The sequence below is a fragment of the Cottoperca gobio genome, unplaced genomic scaffold, assembly GCF_900634415.1.
Source record: "Cottoperca gobio unplaced genomic scaffold, fCotGob3.1 fCotGob3_293arrow_ctg1, whole genome shotgun sequence".
Lineage (NCBI taxonomy): Eukaryota > Metazoa > Chordata > Actinopteri > Perciformes > Bovichtidae > Cottoperca > Cottoperca gobio.
The window spans coordinates 42,939-60,000 of record NW_021166902.1 but is presented as its reverse complement, the minus strand read 5'-3'; the positions used below and the strand labels follow the sequence as shown (position 1 = coordinate 60,000).

The following is a 17,062-nucleotide window of genomic DNA, read 5'->3' as shown; positions in this document are numbered from 1 at the left end:
TCAAATCCTGAGTGTTACCTGAGGGGGGGAGCAGGGCGGCCAGCAGCAGCAGCACAGACGTCCAGACCTCCATCCTGAGGAAACACACCATGTTCTGGAGGAGAGCCTCGTTCTTCTCGTTCTTCTCGTTCTTCTCGTTCTTCTTCTTCTTCTTCTTCTTCTTCTTCTTCTCCTTCTGCTGCGAGCCGCCTGTAAGTGGGACAGGAAGTGGTGACGCGCTGCTGACAGGTGACACACAGACTTTGAGAACAAACTCCCACACATCACATCACATCATAATACATTACATTACATTACATTACATTACATTATGAAGGTTTTTACTCAAGAAAACATAAAAACAAAAATAAAGAAATAAAAATACAAGCTAAAGTTTGGAATAGAAAAATAAATACAATAAAATGTGAAAGATATATAAAAATACTTTAAGATAAATAGAAACATTTGAAGCAGTTTGATGTTTATGTATTATATATATATATATATATATATATATATATATATATATATATATATATATATATATTACCACAAAGGTTAAATCTAGAAACAATAAAATAAATTATGCAACAAAGGGGAATTTTAGTTTTTTAACACAAACTTTATTTATACAAATCATCTTTAACATTTTCTCAAAAATATAATTTCACAGCAAAGTCTTGCAAAGATATTATATAAACGCATTTCTCATCAGAAGCAAAGTGTTGCTCATGAAAGATATTTATAGAATCTATTTAATCTGGTTATCAGAGATGATTTATTTCATCAGCTGTTTTAGTGGAAATAATTAGAATATCCAGCCAATAATAAAAGTCTAAATCTAAATCATACATGTGATTATTTATGGCTGTTTCCACGTCAGAATCTCAGTTCGTCTTTGATAAAGTTATAAAAAGTGCAGTTTGTTGTTGCTTTAAATTAGAAATCACTCAGCTTAAATCTTAGTTTCAGTGAATGAAGTTTGGTGCACACAAAACCAAAGCAAAGTGAGATAATGACAATAATAGTTTCACACACATTTATATTTGTTATCCTGAGAGTCACTGCTAAAGCTTCTTGTAGTCCACGTGTTACAGGACTACAAACAGAAGAAAAAGAACTACATGAACCAGCAGCTGGAGCGTCAGTGGTGCTTCCTGTGCAGCGCGGCCTGGAAGTATTCCTCCGGGGTCACGGTCTTCACCCCGCCAAAATAATCCAACACCCACACCTGAAACACGGAGCAGGAAGTGGACGTTAACCAGACTTCTGATTGGCTCATGAAGGAACGTTACATTTGGACCAATAGGAAGATCCGGTTACTGAAATGTCTGCAGCAAATCAAAAGCTGCTTAAATGTTGAAAACAATGCATTGAGTTTGGTTTATTTAGTTAAACCTGCTGTGAGAAGCAGTAGAAACAACATAAGTACCATTAGCATTATTATTATTATTATTATTATTAGCATTAATATTAGCATTAATATTAGCATTAATATTAGCAACATTAATCAATATTATTTTTCCTCAGTTTGAGATGATTGAGCTATTTCCTTAACGAAGGACAAATAATAATAATAACAATAATAATAATAACAATAATGAAAACTTAAGAGGGTTTCCACTTTAAATAATTAATTAGTCTCAGGATTATAAAAGTTAGTTTTTTATTAAAATAATAATACGCAGCTAACGGGTTCAGATGAGTCGTTCACTCAGAGGTCCCCTGACCTTTGAACCTTTCATTATATACACATACACACATTATAGTAGCATCATTAGCATCATGCACCTGTGTGATGTTGAACTTGGCGAAGAACCAGTTGTGATCAGACGGCCAGTCCATCATCTCCGGGTGTCGACTGAACAGAGATTTCTTCGCAAACTCTGCCTCCGTGCCGTTCACCTGCACAACACGGGGGGGGGTTAGTGAGCTCTCACCTGGGTACACAGGTGGGTGTGTGTGTGTGTGTGTGTGTGTGTGTGTGTGTGTGTGTACCTCCTGCACACATCCAGACAGGATGATGTGGGCGCACAGAGGACTCTGAGGGTCGAATCCCTGCTGCCTGCAGTACGGCGTCTGAGCCAGAGACATGGAGAGAGACGCCGCCGCGCTCACCTGCAAACAAGACAACAATCAGTAGACAGCGGTGCATCATGGGAGTTTGTGGTGGTGCAGCAGCAGTGCATCATGGGAGTTTGATGTGGTGGTGCAGCAGTGGTGCATCATGGGAGTTCTTCTCTCCTCTGATTCAAAGGTTAAACATCAGAGTTCCTCCTGCACGCTGTTCGGCTGCCGCTAACGTCTGTCAGCTTGTTTCTGTGAGAACTTAAGATCCAGACGTTCAGGACTAAAATCCTTCATCCTTCAAATACAGAGTAAAAGCACCAGGATGTAGGAAGTGTCTTAAAACTGGAGAAACAGTTTATGAAGCTTCTGCAGACGCTTCGACATTACAGGAGTTATTAAACATGTCTGAACACACCACACCGCTCTGAAGAAACTATTTCAACATAAATAAATGACGTTCTCTCAGTTTCAAATATTAAATCTTTCTGGTAAATGTTCCACTTAAAGTTGTTCTTGCAACACTTCACTGTGTTCTGCCGAGTCACATGACTGCCGAGTCACTCTGAAGACAAACTGCTGAGTCACTTTGTTGCATAAACACTAAACTGTATGATCAACTTATTTATCATTATTAAAATACATTCATTCATTTTAAACTAAATTGTGAGAGAAAAAGTCCCTATATTACTATTATTACTATTATTATTATTATTATTATTATTATTATTATTATTATTATTATTATTATTATAATAGAGTCCCATAACATATTCAAAGTACCATGAAGTGGTAATGAAGTAACCCTCTACAGATACAGAACACTTTGTGTTTTTACTCTCTTGGGAATTAATTATATATAATTATTAAATTAGTTTTCTGGCTTTTTAAATCAGTGTTATTATAAATAACGCTGTAGAAATAATATGAGAACATACAACACATTAATTAGCCTCTATAGTTTTTAGTAAAGTTTTAAATGTCTAAAGCTGTTTAACTACATGCAGCAACGTCACGTGCACTACGTCACCTGCAGGTCCTGCACCGAGATCTCCATGCGGGTCAGGTACATGTAGGGCACCCCGGTACCGGAGCCCTCCGGCCCGTCGCTGACAGAGAAGGCGTTGGAGAACGGCTGCCCCACCACCGGCTTGTGGGTGGAGATGGTGGCCATGGAGGCCCAGTCACACTGGTGGGCGACGAAGCGGGCGACCCGGGCCACCTGATCGTGGGGGGGGATTCGGACCCGGCAGGAGGACGCGCAGAGGGAGGCCCAGAGGAGGCCGAGGAGGAGCCCACACGAAGCCCGCAGAGGAGCTCTCATGGTCGGATAGAGTGTCTGAAGAGGAGTCGGTGTCTGGACCACATATAAACAACACGCGGGGATCCGGGAGGGAGTTTCACAATAAAAGCCGCAGCGACGGTTATAACAGGAAGTCTTTCTTGCTAAATGCCCGCGTAAGAGTTTCAAAACAAAAGCCGCAGCGACAGTTATAACCTGATACTACGAGACTAAATTTAGAACTTGTTGTAAATGATTATTTTATGAGAATAAAGAACAATATTTTGAGATTAGTCCCTTTTATATCTAAAAAAAGGCAAATAAAATGTCTAAAGTTGTAGAAAAGTAATTTCTACAAAAAACCTTGAGAATAAAAGTATAATTAAAACATAGATCACATGATTGTAAGAATAAAGTCCATTTTAGATATATCTACATTTTACAAGATGATTAATTAAATCAAACTTTGATGAATAATTTTCGTTATTTGTAGAAAAAAGCCACAAACTTATAATAGTTATAAAAAATCTAGTTGTAGAATAAAGTCACAATATAAAGAGAATTAAGTTGTTTTACTATTTTAAAAAGAAATTCAAATTTAAACAGGAATAAAGTTGTAATTTTCAGACAAAGTCATACGATGACAATTAGATCAGTATTAAAGTAAAGTAAAGTATTCATTTAATTAGAATAAGGTCAATATATCTAGAATTCAGTCCTTTTAGCTCAACGTCTGTGCTAATTTAAGCAGTATAACGGACATTTCTCAACGTATGCCTTGGAGTATCAAAATAAAAGCTCAAATTACAAACATTTGACCTCGAACTCTGAAATCAACCTTTCAAAATAAAACAGCCAAAATCGATTTGAAAAATGGGATCCATTTATTTAGAAAAACAAAATGTGTACAGAACTTTTCAAACCGTTATAATTCAGCACGTTCGTAGAAAAGGTGTGTTGTGTTTGTTGAATGTATGAAACGTGGTGGGGGGGCTACAGTGTTTCACCTTGACCTTTGACCTCACACGTGTTACACACACACGGCACCTCGGGTTTACTATGCGTGTCGGACGAGTAGTTCCAGGTCAGCTCCGCGCCGGCCTTCACAACCCTGACGGAGAGGAAAAACTTTATTTAACAAACAGTAACAACCATCACTCCTCCTCCTCCTCCTCCTCCTCCTCCTCCTCCTCCTCCTCCTCCTCCTCCTCCTCCTCCTCCTCCTCACCTGCTGGTGAAGAAGGCGACGACGGGGAAGCCGGGGTCGTGGGAGTCGGTGAAGACGTTCTGGACGAACAAGTTGGGATCACAGCCGTGCTGTCAGAGAGGGAACACGTCCTTTAAACTAATGAAGTTGTAATGTTCATAAATAAGATACGAGAAAAGAAAGTCAGAATTAAATTATTATTATATTTAAATATAGTTTTATAATATATATATATAATTTTCAGGAGTCATAATATCACAAAAAAATCATTTCTAAATTCTAATTCAACATTTTCTAATTTCTAAATTCAAAACATGATATTGAGAATTAAAACAAAGTTTCCTTTATTTTCATCGTAAAACTAAATTAAATATAAATCCTGATGTTTCATTCACACATATCAAATTAAATAAAACAATTATTTTGAAAATATGCATTTCCTGTGACGAGAATAAACTTATAATAATAAAATTAATCAGAATATTACAAGAATAAAGTCCTTTTCCTGGTAAAAAAAATGTGTTTTAAATGTGTTTGTAGTTTTTGTAAGTGTTTGTAGTTCTTCCTGAACGTGTGTAACCTCTCACGTTTATGAAGCGGCTCACGTTTCCCTCCTTGCTGGCGTCCAGGAAGTAAACGTCCTCCACCTTCATCGCTCTCTTTAAACTCTTCTGGCTCTTCGTCTCCGTGCCGTTCACGCCGTGGATCACCGGAGGGGGGGCCGGGTCACCTGACTCCCCTGCAGGCGGAGGGGGGGGGGCCTCACCGCCGGCCTACGAGCCAAAGCAGTGCAGTTAAAGTACCAACGCAGGGAAGTATTTGAAGGAGATTTTTAAATGTCGACTGTTGGACCGAGACTATTATTATTATTACTATTCTAATTTATATATTTTTTATAATAATTAATTTTAATAAAGTTTTATTTTGAACTTTCTCTTTTCCGTCACACACAAACATGCAGACGTGTGCAGTGAACCTGGTCTCCGGAGGCGCCGGTGTTGTCGGGCCTCTGGATGACGGGGACGTGCAGAGGTGGCGAGGTGGGCGTGGCAGTTGGAGCCACTGGCTCCAACACGGTGCTGCGGCTCTCCAGCACGGGAGGGGGCAGCCACTCGGTGACCACCTCAACCTCGTCGTCAGACGGGAGGTCGGCCCTCGTCATCTTCGGGGGCGGAGCCTCAGAGGGGCTCTGGAGCCTCCGCAGCATCACGCCTGAAACACACTTCCTGTTTACTTTATACACCAGAGCCTGACACACACACTTCCTGTTTACTTTATACACCAGAACCTGACACACACACTTCCTGTTTACTTTATACACCAGAGCCTGACACACACTTCCTGTTTACTTTATACACCAGAGCCTGACACGCACTTCCTGTCTACTTTATACACCAGTCTGACACACACACTTCCTGTTTACTTTATACACCAGAGCCTGACACACACACTTCCTGTTTACTTTATACACCAGAGCCTGACACACACTTCCTGTCTACTTTATACACCAGAGCCTGACACACACACTTCCTGTTTACTTTATACACCAGAGCCTGACACACACACTTCCTGTTTACTTTATACACCAGAGCCTGACACACACTTCCTGTCTACTTTATACACCAGAGCCTGACACACACACTTCCTGTTTACTTTATACACCAGAGCCTGACACACACACTTCCTGTCTACTTTATACACCAGAGCCTGACACACACACTTCCTGTTTACTTTATACACCAGAGCCTGACACACACACTTCCCGTTTACTTTATACACCAGAGCCTGACACACACTTCCTGTTTACTTTATACACCAGAGCCTGACACACACACTTCCTGTTTACTTTATACACCAGAGCCTGACACACACTTCCTGTCTACTTTATACACCAGAGCCTGACACACACACTTCCTGTTTACTTTATACACCAGAGCCTGACACACACACTTCCTGTCTACTTTATACACCAGAGCCTGACACACACACTTCCTGTTTACTTTATACACCAGAGCCTGACACACACACTTCCCGTTTACTTTATACACCAGAGCCTGACACACACTTCCTGTTTACTTTATACACCAGAACCTGACACACACACTTCCTGTTTACTTTATACACCAGAGCCTGACACACACTTCCTGTCTACTTTATACACCAGAGCCTGACACACACACTTCCTGTTTACTTTATACACCAGAGCCTGACACACACACTTCCTGTCTACTTTATACACCAGAGCCTGACACACACACTTCCTGTTTACTTTATACACCAGAGCCTGACACACACACTTCCCGTTTACTTTATACACCAGAGCCTGACACACACTTCCTGTTTACTTTATACACCAGAGCCTGACACGCACTTCCTGTCTACTTTATACACCAGTCTGACACACACACTTCCTGTTTACTTTATACACCAGAGCCTGACACACACACTTCCTGTCTACTTTATACACCAGAGCCTGACACACACACTTCCTGTTTACTTTATACACTAGAGCCTGACACACACTTCCTGTCTACTTTATACACCAGAGCCTGACACACACACTTCCTGTTTACGTTGTACACCAGAGCCTGACACACAAACTTCCTCTCACCTGCGTACATGCAGACAAACGTGCCGCAGTCGAGGTCGTCCCGGCAGCGTACGGCCCAGCCGCGGCTGTCGGTCCTGAACACCTGCAGACGGACTCTGATGCCCCGCTGCACCGGCCGGTTCTGACAGCGAGCACGCACACACCCACACCATGGGCCACACTCATACACACTGACACACACACACACACACACACACACACACACACACATATGAATTATGAGTCATTTTCATGCAGAAATTTCTCTAAATGCCTCAAATAAATATATATACACACTAATAAACTTTATTGACAGTCTCACCCTGACGGTACGGGCTCGGTCAGCCTGTGGTGACTGTAGTGGCGCCCCCCTCTGTTCATGGCGATGCAGGCGCAGCGCTGAGCGTCACTGCAGCCATCGGTGCAGTCGCAGCAGGCGTGGAACAGCGTGGGCCCGCGGGTCAGGAAGCAGCCGTGCGGCCAGCGCTCCTTCCTGTAGCGGAACTCAGGGGGTCGGGTGCCACCGTCCCCGACGCACAGCTGCACCGGCGTGGGCTCAACGCCACGACTCAGGTCCATCTCCGGCTGCCGGGGGCCCGCTGCAGGGGGGGGGGTCCAACCGGACGGACGGGTTAAAGGTGAAGAAGTCGACCTGCATCAGAGTTTACATTATAATAAACACATGAAGAGGAAATAAAGATAAAAGCAAAGAACTACAAGCCATGAACATAAAATATGAAGAATAAACTTTAAACATATAAATACAGAATAGAAACACGATAACAGTTTTACATTTAAAGATCTGTTTTAAAAGGCACTTCATAAATAATAAACCATCTCAGTATTTACAAATTGACGTACTGGTCCTTGAACGCATCACCACCGACCTGCAGGAGGTCGTAGCTCTCCGAGGCCAACAGGAAACGCATCACGTCGTCGTGGTTACGGAGGCTCTGCCCGCACGGGGCTTTGTACAGGACGTCCCAGTCCTCCTCGCCATCCTCACAGGCGGCAGGCTTCCGCCCCCTCTCCACATGACGTCATCAGCGGCACGGCGCTCAGCCTCTTAAAGCCGCAGAGCAGCGGCACCTTCAGGGGGTTCTGACCCCAGAACGCAGGGGCGCACTGAGGCATGCTGGGTAAACTGGGCAAGCAGGACTGGAAGGAAATTATAGCCATGAGCAGTGTGTGTGTGTTTGTCTCTCTGTGTGTCTCTGTGTGTGTGTGTGTGTGTGTGTGTGTGTGTGTGAGTGTGTCTCTGTATGTGTACCTTGCAGCAGGTGTGTGGCTGGTACAGCAGCAGGGGGGTCAGAGGGGGCAGCAGCTCCTCTCTTCCTGGGGGGAGCGCTGCAGCGCTGCACGGCCCAGAGGAGGGAGAGAGAGGGGGGGAGGAAGAGGGGGGTGGAGAGAACTCAGCCGGCAGCAGCTCATCTGGACAGGAAGACACCACCAAAATAAGACACGTCCCTGGTCTCTTCTTTTCCTCTCATTGTTTTCAGAACTAAATAAACAGATTCATTTATTTTAACTAATATTTTGTGTCCTCGTTGAGAAATCCAGAATCTATGAATTAGAAAATATTTTGAATTTCAGAAGCACAGTGTGGTTTACACTGGTGACTTTCAGAATAAGAGCGCGAGTTCACCTGAGCCGATGACCACCTGCACCACGGAAGAGTCCTGAGCCGCGGCCGGGGGGGAGTCCAGACACTCGAGCAGCTTTAGGCCCTGAACATACTCTGAACACACAACAGGAAGTCCCAGTTAGTAAACAGGAAGTCTGTTACCACCGAAGAAGAGCTGCAGCAGAGAGTCCGACCTTTATCTGTGGCCGTGTTCTTCTTCAGGACTCTCTTCAGGTGATCCAGGAAGTCAAAGATTCCGATAAACAGCTGATCCACGTCCTCCTCCGCCCAGAAGGCCTTCGCCCGCTCTGAAACACAGCGGGGGGGGGTTATTGTGAAGAAACTGCTTTCTGAAACTTCCTTCATATTACTTTAACGCTTATCACTTTTAATAATACTTTCACTTAGAGACGCAACAGTTAGCTGGGACTACGTCGAGGGCCAGACACACATTTACTGAACAGGATACACATGTTGGATAAAGTGCAAAAAGATACGGAACATATTTAAGTCGACTGCAAACGGGTTGCTGAGCAGTTCACTTTAAATGTCTGAGCTGCAAAGTCTCTCAGTGGATCAGCAGAATCAGTCGGGAACACAGCGGGGGAGATGTGTGTCAGTGTTCGGAAACACGCAGTGACCAAAGTTTCCTTCTGCACCAGAGTCTCCCACAGGCAGCTCGGCATCACACATGTCTGATCACACACACGCATGTCTGATCACACACACACACGTCTGATCACACACACACATGTCTGATCACCCTGAAGCTGTTTAACTGTGAGATGCTTCGTTGTGTCGCACACACAGTCCAGCTCACATCGTCCCAGAGATCTGTGCTGTGTTTCTCTTTGCTTCCACACTTAGATTCTTCCTCAGATGTGTTTCCTGTGGTTGTGCTATGCATTGATTTAAAGACCGGCGGGCCAGGTATGACAGATATGATATGTTCTCGCGACCGGATGTAATCGCCCGGAGTTTGACGCCCGTGCAGTAAACACTGACACGTGCACATAAATGAGATAAATAACGTAAGCGTTTAGTTTATTTAATAAAAGAGCACCTGTTCAATGCAACACTGATACTGCTATTAGTACTCAGAGACGTGTTATTCTTAAAAAGTGCACCATAAAGTTGCGTTCAAATGCTTTAATATCTTCTGTACGACACAACATAATGAAACCAACATAACGACATAAAAACATTTATTCTTACCGACATCTTGCGGATCTAACGAATATTCTTCCATTTCCACCAGTTTCAGCCTGTTAGCTCGCAGCTAACTAGCTTAGTTTAGCTCAGCCTGCTAAAAACAACACTTAGCTGTTAGCTTATAACGATGCTAACAACCGAACATCCACCGTGAATCATTAACGTAAACCGGATCGGTAATGTCTTTTTGAACGGTTATTCAACATATAGCGTATAATATTCTTCACATTATCTACTAGCGTTATTACGCATTCGCATTTTAATGAATGTCCGTATATATTGGTCCTCAACGGGCGCCGTAGCTAACTTACGGCCAAAATGTGCCCTGATTTTGTTTGTCAGGTAATTTTTGAAGTCTTAATGTTTGGTTACATACACAAGATGAATGTTGGATTACATTATATTTTGTACATGAACCAAATTTTAATAAAACTTTAAGAATGTATCCGTTCACTGACCGCAGTGTATCTGCCTGGTAAACCTGACTCGGGGCCCAAATAACCCCATGTTCCCTTCGCTTTTTGAGTTGACCTACATCGACTACCGTACTAGTAGTTTCGTAGAGGCGGTTACGAACAAACATGCACGTTTAATAACTCTTATAGCGTCTTAATGAACAAATAATAACTTTGTATGAACCTTCTCATGTCCGGAAACCCATCCTGACACATATACAAACTGTAAACAGTTCAAACGAGCGGTTACAGATATTTAGTTATGTTAGCATGAAGATGCTAACGTTAACCACTTCCTGTGTAGTTTTGTAACAGGCTAATAATGAAGTTATGCAAGTTTAAAATGCGGATTCATTCACAACAGGGTCGACTGGCTCCATGACAGGTGAGATAAATATACTAAATACTACACTAAATATACTATAATAACATGAAGCTCTGCAGGTACTCACTAACGAGACTAAATATAATATAATATTATATAATATAATAAAATAACATGAAGCTCTGCAGGTACTCACTAACGAGACTAAATATAATATTATATAATATAATATAATAACATGAAGCTCTGCAGGTACTCACTAACGAGACTAAATATAATATTATATAATATAATATAATAACATGAAGCTCTACAGGTACTCACTAACGAGACTAAATATAATATAATATTATATAATATAATATAATAACATGAAGCTCTGCAGGTACTCACTAACGAGACTAAATATAATATTATATAATATAATATAATAACATGAAGCTCTGTAGGTACTCACTAACGAGACTAAATATAATATAATATTATATAATATAATATAATAACATGAAGCTCTGCAGGTACTCACTAACGAGACTAAATATAATATAATATTATATAATATAATATAATAACATGAAGCTCTGCAGGTACTCACTAACGAGACTAAAGTAATTATTTTCTTGTTCCTGTTTTATTTTATTTTGTTTTTTCTTCATTATTTTTATACATTTGTTCATTATTGTTTATTTACATATTTTTATTTTATTCATGTCTATATCTATGTCTTTTATTATAATTGGTATTTGTTTTTTGTTTAGTTTTTTAAATAATGTTTTATTTTAAAATGAGGGTATTTGAATAATATTTAGACATTTATTTATTTATTATATGTCTTTTAAACATTGTGGTTCCTTATGCTCCTCAGGTGAGATGTCTCAGGTGCGGCAGGCGGTGAGAGATGCCTTGTGGGGGATGTGTGCGGCGGACGCCATGTCCATGCCGGTGCACTGGTACTACAACGTGGACGACATCCGGAGGGACTTCGGAGGCTGGATCTCAAGCTTCACTTCGCCCAGAAATAAACACCCGTCCAGCATCCTCGGCCTCTCCAGCACCGGTGCAGCGCCGCGTCAATAAACATGTTGTACTAGAAACGTACGTTACTTTTATTCTCAACTTCCCGTTTGTGTTGCAGCCGGCAGCGGTCGCAGCGCCGCGTCGTCCAGCGCCAAGCGGCCCGACGTGGTCGGAAACGTGATTCTGCACGACAAACTGGAGCTGTGGACGTCCAGAGGAGCCGTGCACTACCACCAAGGTGCTGCTGTACATAAAGAAATATATATGATATATATATGTTATTATAATAGGATAGATATATATAGAGTATAGTATATTATATTTATTATATAGTATAGAGATATATATATATAATATGATATAAATAATATATGGATGTATATATATATATATATATATAATATATATATATTATATGTATATATATATATAATATTATATATATAATATTATATATATATAATTATATATATAATAATAATATATATATATTATATTCTAAATATATAATATATATCTTCTCTATAAAGATATATAGTGTACATATATAATATTATATATATATAATATTATAGATATATAATATTATAGATATTATATATTATAATTATAATATATCATAAAAGTAAATGAATGATATAATACGTCAGGTCTGCGTGCGGGGGACAACACGCTGAACGTGCTCTGCTCGCTGCGTGCCGCCCGCTCGCTCGTCTCCGGACGCTTCCTGGACGTCTCGCAGCCGGACGCCCGCGCCGCCGTGCTGTCGGACTACGTGCACTTCCTGACCACGCCCGGCTCGCACCGCGACACCTACGCTGAGTCCTTTCACCGCTCCTTCTTCGCCAGCTGGCAGGACAGCAGGCCCACCTCGCCCCGGCAGGTAAATCAAACGCACCCTGCCGCAGATATCGCGGTGTTTCTGTTTTTACCGCTTTCTGTTTGTTTCCAGGTTCTGGAGTTCGCAGAGAAGCGCAGCAGCCGCGCACTGAGCTCCTCCTTCCCCGACAGCCAGCTGGACGCCATCGGCTGCCTTCCCATGATCCTCCCCTTCGTCCTGCTGTCCGCCAGCCAGGAGCAGGCTGTGGGTGGAGACTATATATATATATATTATATCTTATATATGTACAGGACTGTCTCAGAAAATTAGAATATTGTGATAAAGTTCTTTATTTTCTGTAATGCAATTAAAAAAACAAAAATGTCATGCATTCTGGATTCATTACAAATCAACTGAAATATTGCAAGCCTTTTATTATTTTAATATTGCTGATTATGGCTTACAGCTTAAGAAAACTCAAAAATCCTATCTCAAAAAATTAGAATAGTTCCTCAGACCAAGTAAAAAAAAAGATTTATAACAGCAAAACAAAATCAAACATTTGAAAATGTCCATTAATGCACTCAGTACTTGGTTGGGAATCCTTTTGCACGGATTACTGCATCAGTGCGGCGTGGCATGGAGGCAATCAGCCTGTGGCATTGCTGAGGTGTTATGGATGCCCAGGATGCTTCAATAGCGGCCTTTAGCTCATTAGCATTGTTGGGTCTGGTGTCTTTCAGCTTCTTCTTCACAATACCCCACATATTCTCTATGGGGTTCAGGTCAGGGGAATTGGCAGGCCAATCGAGGACAGTAATGCCATGGTCAGTACACCAGTTACTGGTGGTTTTGGCACTGTGGGCAGGTGCCAGATCATGCTGGAAAATGAATTCCTCATCTTCATAGAGCTTTTCAGCAGACGGAAAGCATGTAGTGCTCTAAAATCTCTTGGTACACAGCTGCATTTACTCTGGGCTTGATGAAACACAGTGGACCAACACCAGCAGCTGACATGGCTCCCCAAACCATCGCTGACTGTGGGAACTTCACACTGGATTTCAAGCAACTTGGATTTTGCTCCTCTCCAGCCTTTCTCCAGACTCTGGCGCCTTGACTTCCAAATGAAATACAAAACTTGCTTTCGTCTGAAAAGAGGACTTTGGACCACTCTGCAACTGTCCAGTGCTTCTTTTCCATAGCCCAAGTCAGACGCTTCTTCCGTTGTCTTGAGTTCAGAAGTGGCTTGACCATGGGAATACGGCTATTGTAGCCCATTTCCCGGACACGTCTGTGAACAGTGGCTTTTGATACCTGGACTCCAGCTTCAGTCCACTGTCTTTGAAGCTCCCCCAAATTCTGGAAGCGACTCTTCTTCACAATGCTGTTAAGGCTGCGGTCATCTCTCTTGGTTGTGCAGCGTTTCCTGCCACATTTCCCCCTTCCAACAGACTTTTTGTGGATGTGCTTTGAAACTGCACTCTGTGAACAGCTTGCTCTTTGAGACATTTCTTTTTGTGTCTTACCCTCCTGATGGAGGGTGTCAATGATGGTCCTCTGGACAGCAGTCAGATCAGCAGTCTTCCCCATACTTGTGATTTAGTTTACTGAACCAAGCTGAGTGTTTTTCAAGGCTCAGGAAACCCTTGCAGGTGTTTCGAGTTAATTAGACGATTCAAGTGATTCGTTGAACACCCTACTAGTATACTTTTTCATGATATTCTAATATTTAGAGATAGGATATTTGAGTTTTCTTAAGCTGTAAGCCATAATCAGCAATATTAAAATAATAAAAGGCTTGCAATATTTCAGTTGATTTGTAATGAATCCAGAATGTATGACATTTTTGTTTTTTTAATTGCATTACAGAAAATAAAGAACTTTATCACAATATTCTAATTTTCTGAGACAGTCCTGTATATATATATATAGTTCTGTTTCATGTCTGCTCCACCCCGTCTGTCCACAGGTGTCGGCAGCGGTGGAGTTCGTGAAGCTCACCCACCCCCACCCGAAGGTGCCCGGGTACGTGTCGCTCTACAGCCGGGCGCTGCACGCCGTGCTGGGTGGAGCCAGCGTGCGGCAGCAGGCGGAGCTTGCGCTGAGGAGCCTGGACACCTGGGAGGTCAGCAGGAGCTACAGCCGTCGCGCCGCCAGGTCAGAGACACCACCTCATTATAGTTATTGCTATTTATATATATATATATATATATATATATATATATAATATATATATATATAAATATATACAATATATGTAAATGTAAATATATATAAATATATACATATATGTGTATATATATATATATATATATATATATAAATATATATATATATAAATAAATATATTTATATATATATATATATATATATATATATATATATATATATACATATATATAAATATATTTATATATATGTATATATATATATATGTGTATATATATTTATATATACATATATATAAATATATTTCCATATATAAACATATATATGTGATGTGTTCAGGTTCCCTGCAGGTTCTCAGCAGTGTCTTCAGGTCCATCAGAACGCTGTTCAGTATCTGGGTGTCGCCTGCTACACTAAAGGTTCTCACTTTATAATCTCACCACTCTGCCCCCCCCCCCTGTAGTTCTGATGAACCTGTGATGTACTGATAAGTTACAGTGTGATCTGCCCCCCCCTCTGTCCGCCCAGGTGCTCTGTCCAGTCTCTTTTATCTCGCTCACGAGTTCCACGACGACCTGACGGGAGGAATCCTGAACAACACCAACTGTGGAGGTCAGACCTTCTTCTTCTTCTTCTTCTTCTTCTTCTTCTGGGAGGGAGGAGGAGAAGAAGAGGGAGGAGGAGGAGAGGGAGAAGGAGGGAGGGAGGGAGGAGGAGAAGGAGAGGAGGAGGAGGAGGAGGAGAAGAAGGAGGGAGGGAGGAGGAGAAGGAGAAGAAGGAGGGAGGGAGGGAGGAGGAGAAGGAGAAGAAGGAGGGAGGAGGAGAAGGAGAGGGAGGAGAAGGAGAAGGAGAAGAAGAAGGAGGAGGAGGAGGGGAAGGAGAAGGGGGAGGAGGAGGAGAAGGAGGAGGAGAAGGGGGAGGAGGAGGAGAAGGAGGAGAAGGAGGGGGAGGAGAAGGAGAGAGAAGAAGAAGGAGGGAGGGAGGGAGGGAGAAGGAGAGGAGGAGAAGAAGGAGAAGGAGGAGGAGAAGGAGAAGGAGAAGAAGGAGGAGGAGGGGAAGGAGAAGGGGGAGGAGGAGAAGGAGGGGGAGGAGAAGGAGAGGGAGAAGGAGGGGGAGGAGGGGGAGGAGGAGGAGGGGGGGGAGAAGAAGGGGGAGAAGGAGAAGGAGGAGGAGAAGGAGAAGAAGGAGAAGAGGGAGGGAGGTTAGGGGAGGAGAGAAGGAGGGAGAAGAAGAAGAAGGCGGGAGGAGGAGACTGCTGAGAGGCGTCGAGGAGGGTGAGGCGGAGAGGAGAAGAAGAAGAAGGAGGAGGAGGAGTAGAAGGAGGGAGGAGGAGGAGAAGGAGGGAGGGAGGCGGAGGGGGAGGAGGGGGAGGGAGGAGAGAGAAGGAGGAGAGGAGGAGAAGAAGAGGAGGGAGGAGGAGAGGAGGAGGAGAGCGGAAGGAGAAGCGGGGGAGGAGGAGGGAGGAGGAGACAGAGGGGCGGAGGCTGAGAAGAAGAGAGAGTACGGAGGAGGAGAAGAGGGGGCGGCGGCGATGGCGGAGTGCCTAGGGGAGCATGGGGATGTTATGCTTCTTCTTCCTTCTCCTTCTTCTTCTCCTTCTTCTTCTTCATTCTTCTCCCCTCTCTTCTTCTCCTCTTCTTCTTCTTCTCCTCCTTCTCTTCTTCCTCCTCCTTCTTCTTCTTCTTCTTCTTCTCCTCCTTCTCCTACTTCTTCTTCTCCTTCTTCCTCACAGTGTACCCTTCTGTGTTTCAGGGGAGAACTGCAACCGCGGAGCGGCGCTGGGCGCTCTGCTGGGGGCGGGGGAGGCGTACGGGGGGTCTCGGGGGGGGGGCGTTCCTCAGAAGTGGAGGGAGCAGCTGAGCGATGCCCGTGAGCTCCTCCCCCCCCTCCTGCAGGACATGCAGCACTAATGAGAACATTTCAAAATAAAAGTCTGTTTTTCTGTTTATTCTTTACTTGATAATAAAAACTTTTTCCTTCATTAAGTTTGTTTCGTGTTTGTGTGAAATAAAATGTATATGCTGATATTATTTATTATTTAATAATACAAATATTAATATTATTTTACATAATTAAATCTAATGGAAATAAATCCAAACATTTATATTTATTAAGAATAATGTGCATTCATTCTTCTCATTGTTTTCATGATTATTATATAATTAATATTTTAGATTCTTCTCGTCAATGTTTCTGGTTTTTATACATTTTTTAATTTGAATTTAGTCATTTGAGCTGATTTACCTGAAGATAAAGGTCATTATTAAACTTAATTATTCAACTTAAACACAATTTAGAGGTACTTGTACTTTTGA

The 17,062-nt window shown here is 42.4% G+C and overlaps 4 protein-coding genes across 6 annotated transcripts in view; 1 reads left to right on the top strand and 3 right to left on the bottom strand.

The window, feature by feature from the left end:
• The window catches only part of cd247 (CD247 molecule), a 14,490-nt gene extending 14,296 nt beyond the window's left edge, over nucleotides 1–194 (bottom strand). Inside the window, exon 1 of the mRNA XM_029427134.1 lies at nucleotides 19–194. Coding sequence (XP_029282994.1) covers nucleotides 19–91 — 73 coding nt within the window. The 5' untranslated portion in view covers nucleotides 92–194. The remainder of the gene's footprint in view (nucleotides 1–18) is intronic.
• Nucleotides 195–580: 386 nt separating this feature from the next.
• creg1 (cellular repressor of E1A-stimulated genes 1) lies at nucleotides 581–3,432 on the bottom strand. Its single transcript, XM_029427119.1, has 4 exons — nucleotides 3,077–3,432; nucleotides 1,978–2,097; nucleotides 1,771–1,884; nucleotides 581–1,210 (listed from the first exon to the last, which is right to left on the bottom strand). The coding sequence occupies exons 1-4, from the start codon at nucleotides 3,368–3,370 to the stop codon at nucleotides 1,124–1,126; spliced, it is 615 nt and encodes a 204-aa protein (XP_029282979.1). The 5' UTR covers nucleotides 3,371–3,432; the 3' UTR covers nucleotides 581–1,123.
• A 757-nt stretch (nucleotides 3,433–4,189) lies between these two features.
• setdb2 (SET domain bifurcated histone lysine methyltransferase 2) lies at nucleotides 4,190–10,245 on the bottom strand. Its single transcript, XM_029427121.1, is given in 13 exon segments — nucleotides 4,190–4,439; nucleotides 4,557–4,645; nucleotides 5,123–5,308; nucleotides 5,485–5,747; nucleotides 7,147–7,316; nucleotides 7,448–7,737; nucleotides 7,739–7,777; nucleotides 8,013–8,138; nucleotides 8,140–8,283; nucleotides 8,396–8,556; nucleotides 8,771–8,863; nucleotides 8,944–9,057; nucleotides 9,965–10,245. Coding segments are annotated over 13 exon segments (1,827 nt in total). The 5' UTR covers nucleotides 9,999–10,245; the 3' UTR covers nucleotides 4,190–4,321.
• Nucleotides 9,224–16,732, top strand: LOC115005344 (uncharacterized). 3 transcript variants are annotated; one of them, XM_029427116.1, is made up of 10 exons: nucleotides 9,225–9,458; nucleotides 9,503–9,679; nucleotides 11,607–11,798; nucleotides 11,877–11,996; nucleotides 12,409–12,641; nucleotides 12,711–12,842; nucleotides 14,548–14,735; nucleotides 15,087–15,166; nucleotides 15,276–15,359; nucleotides 16,500–16,732. In XM_029427116.1, the coding sequence occupies exons 2-10, from the start codon at nucleotides 9,535–9,537 to the stop codon at nucleotides 16,655–16,657; spliced, it is 1,332 nt and encodes a 443-aa protein (XP_029282976.1). In that variant the 5' UTR covers nucleotides 9,225–9,458; nucleotides 9,503–9,534; the 3' UTR covers nucleotides 16,658–16,732. The 3 variants fall into 3 exon arrangements, with proteins under 3 accessions (XP_029282977.1, XP_029282976.1, XP_029282978.1); XM_029427117.1 differs by having other exon boundaries at nucleotides 9,224–9,679; XM_029427118.1 differs by lacking the exons at nucleotides 9,225–9,458; nucleotides 9,503–9,679 and adding an exon at nucleotides 10,338–10,801.
• The last annotated feature ends 330 nt before the right edge of the window (nucleotides 16,733–17,062 follow it).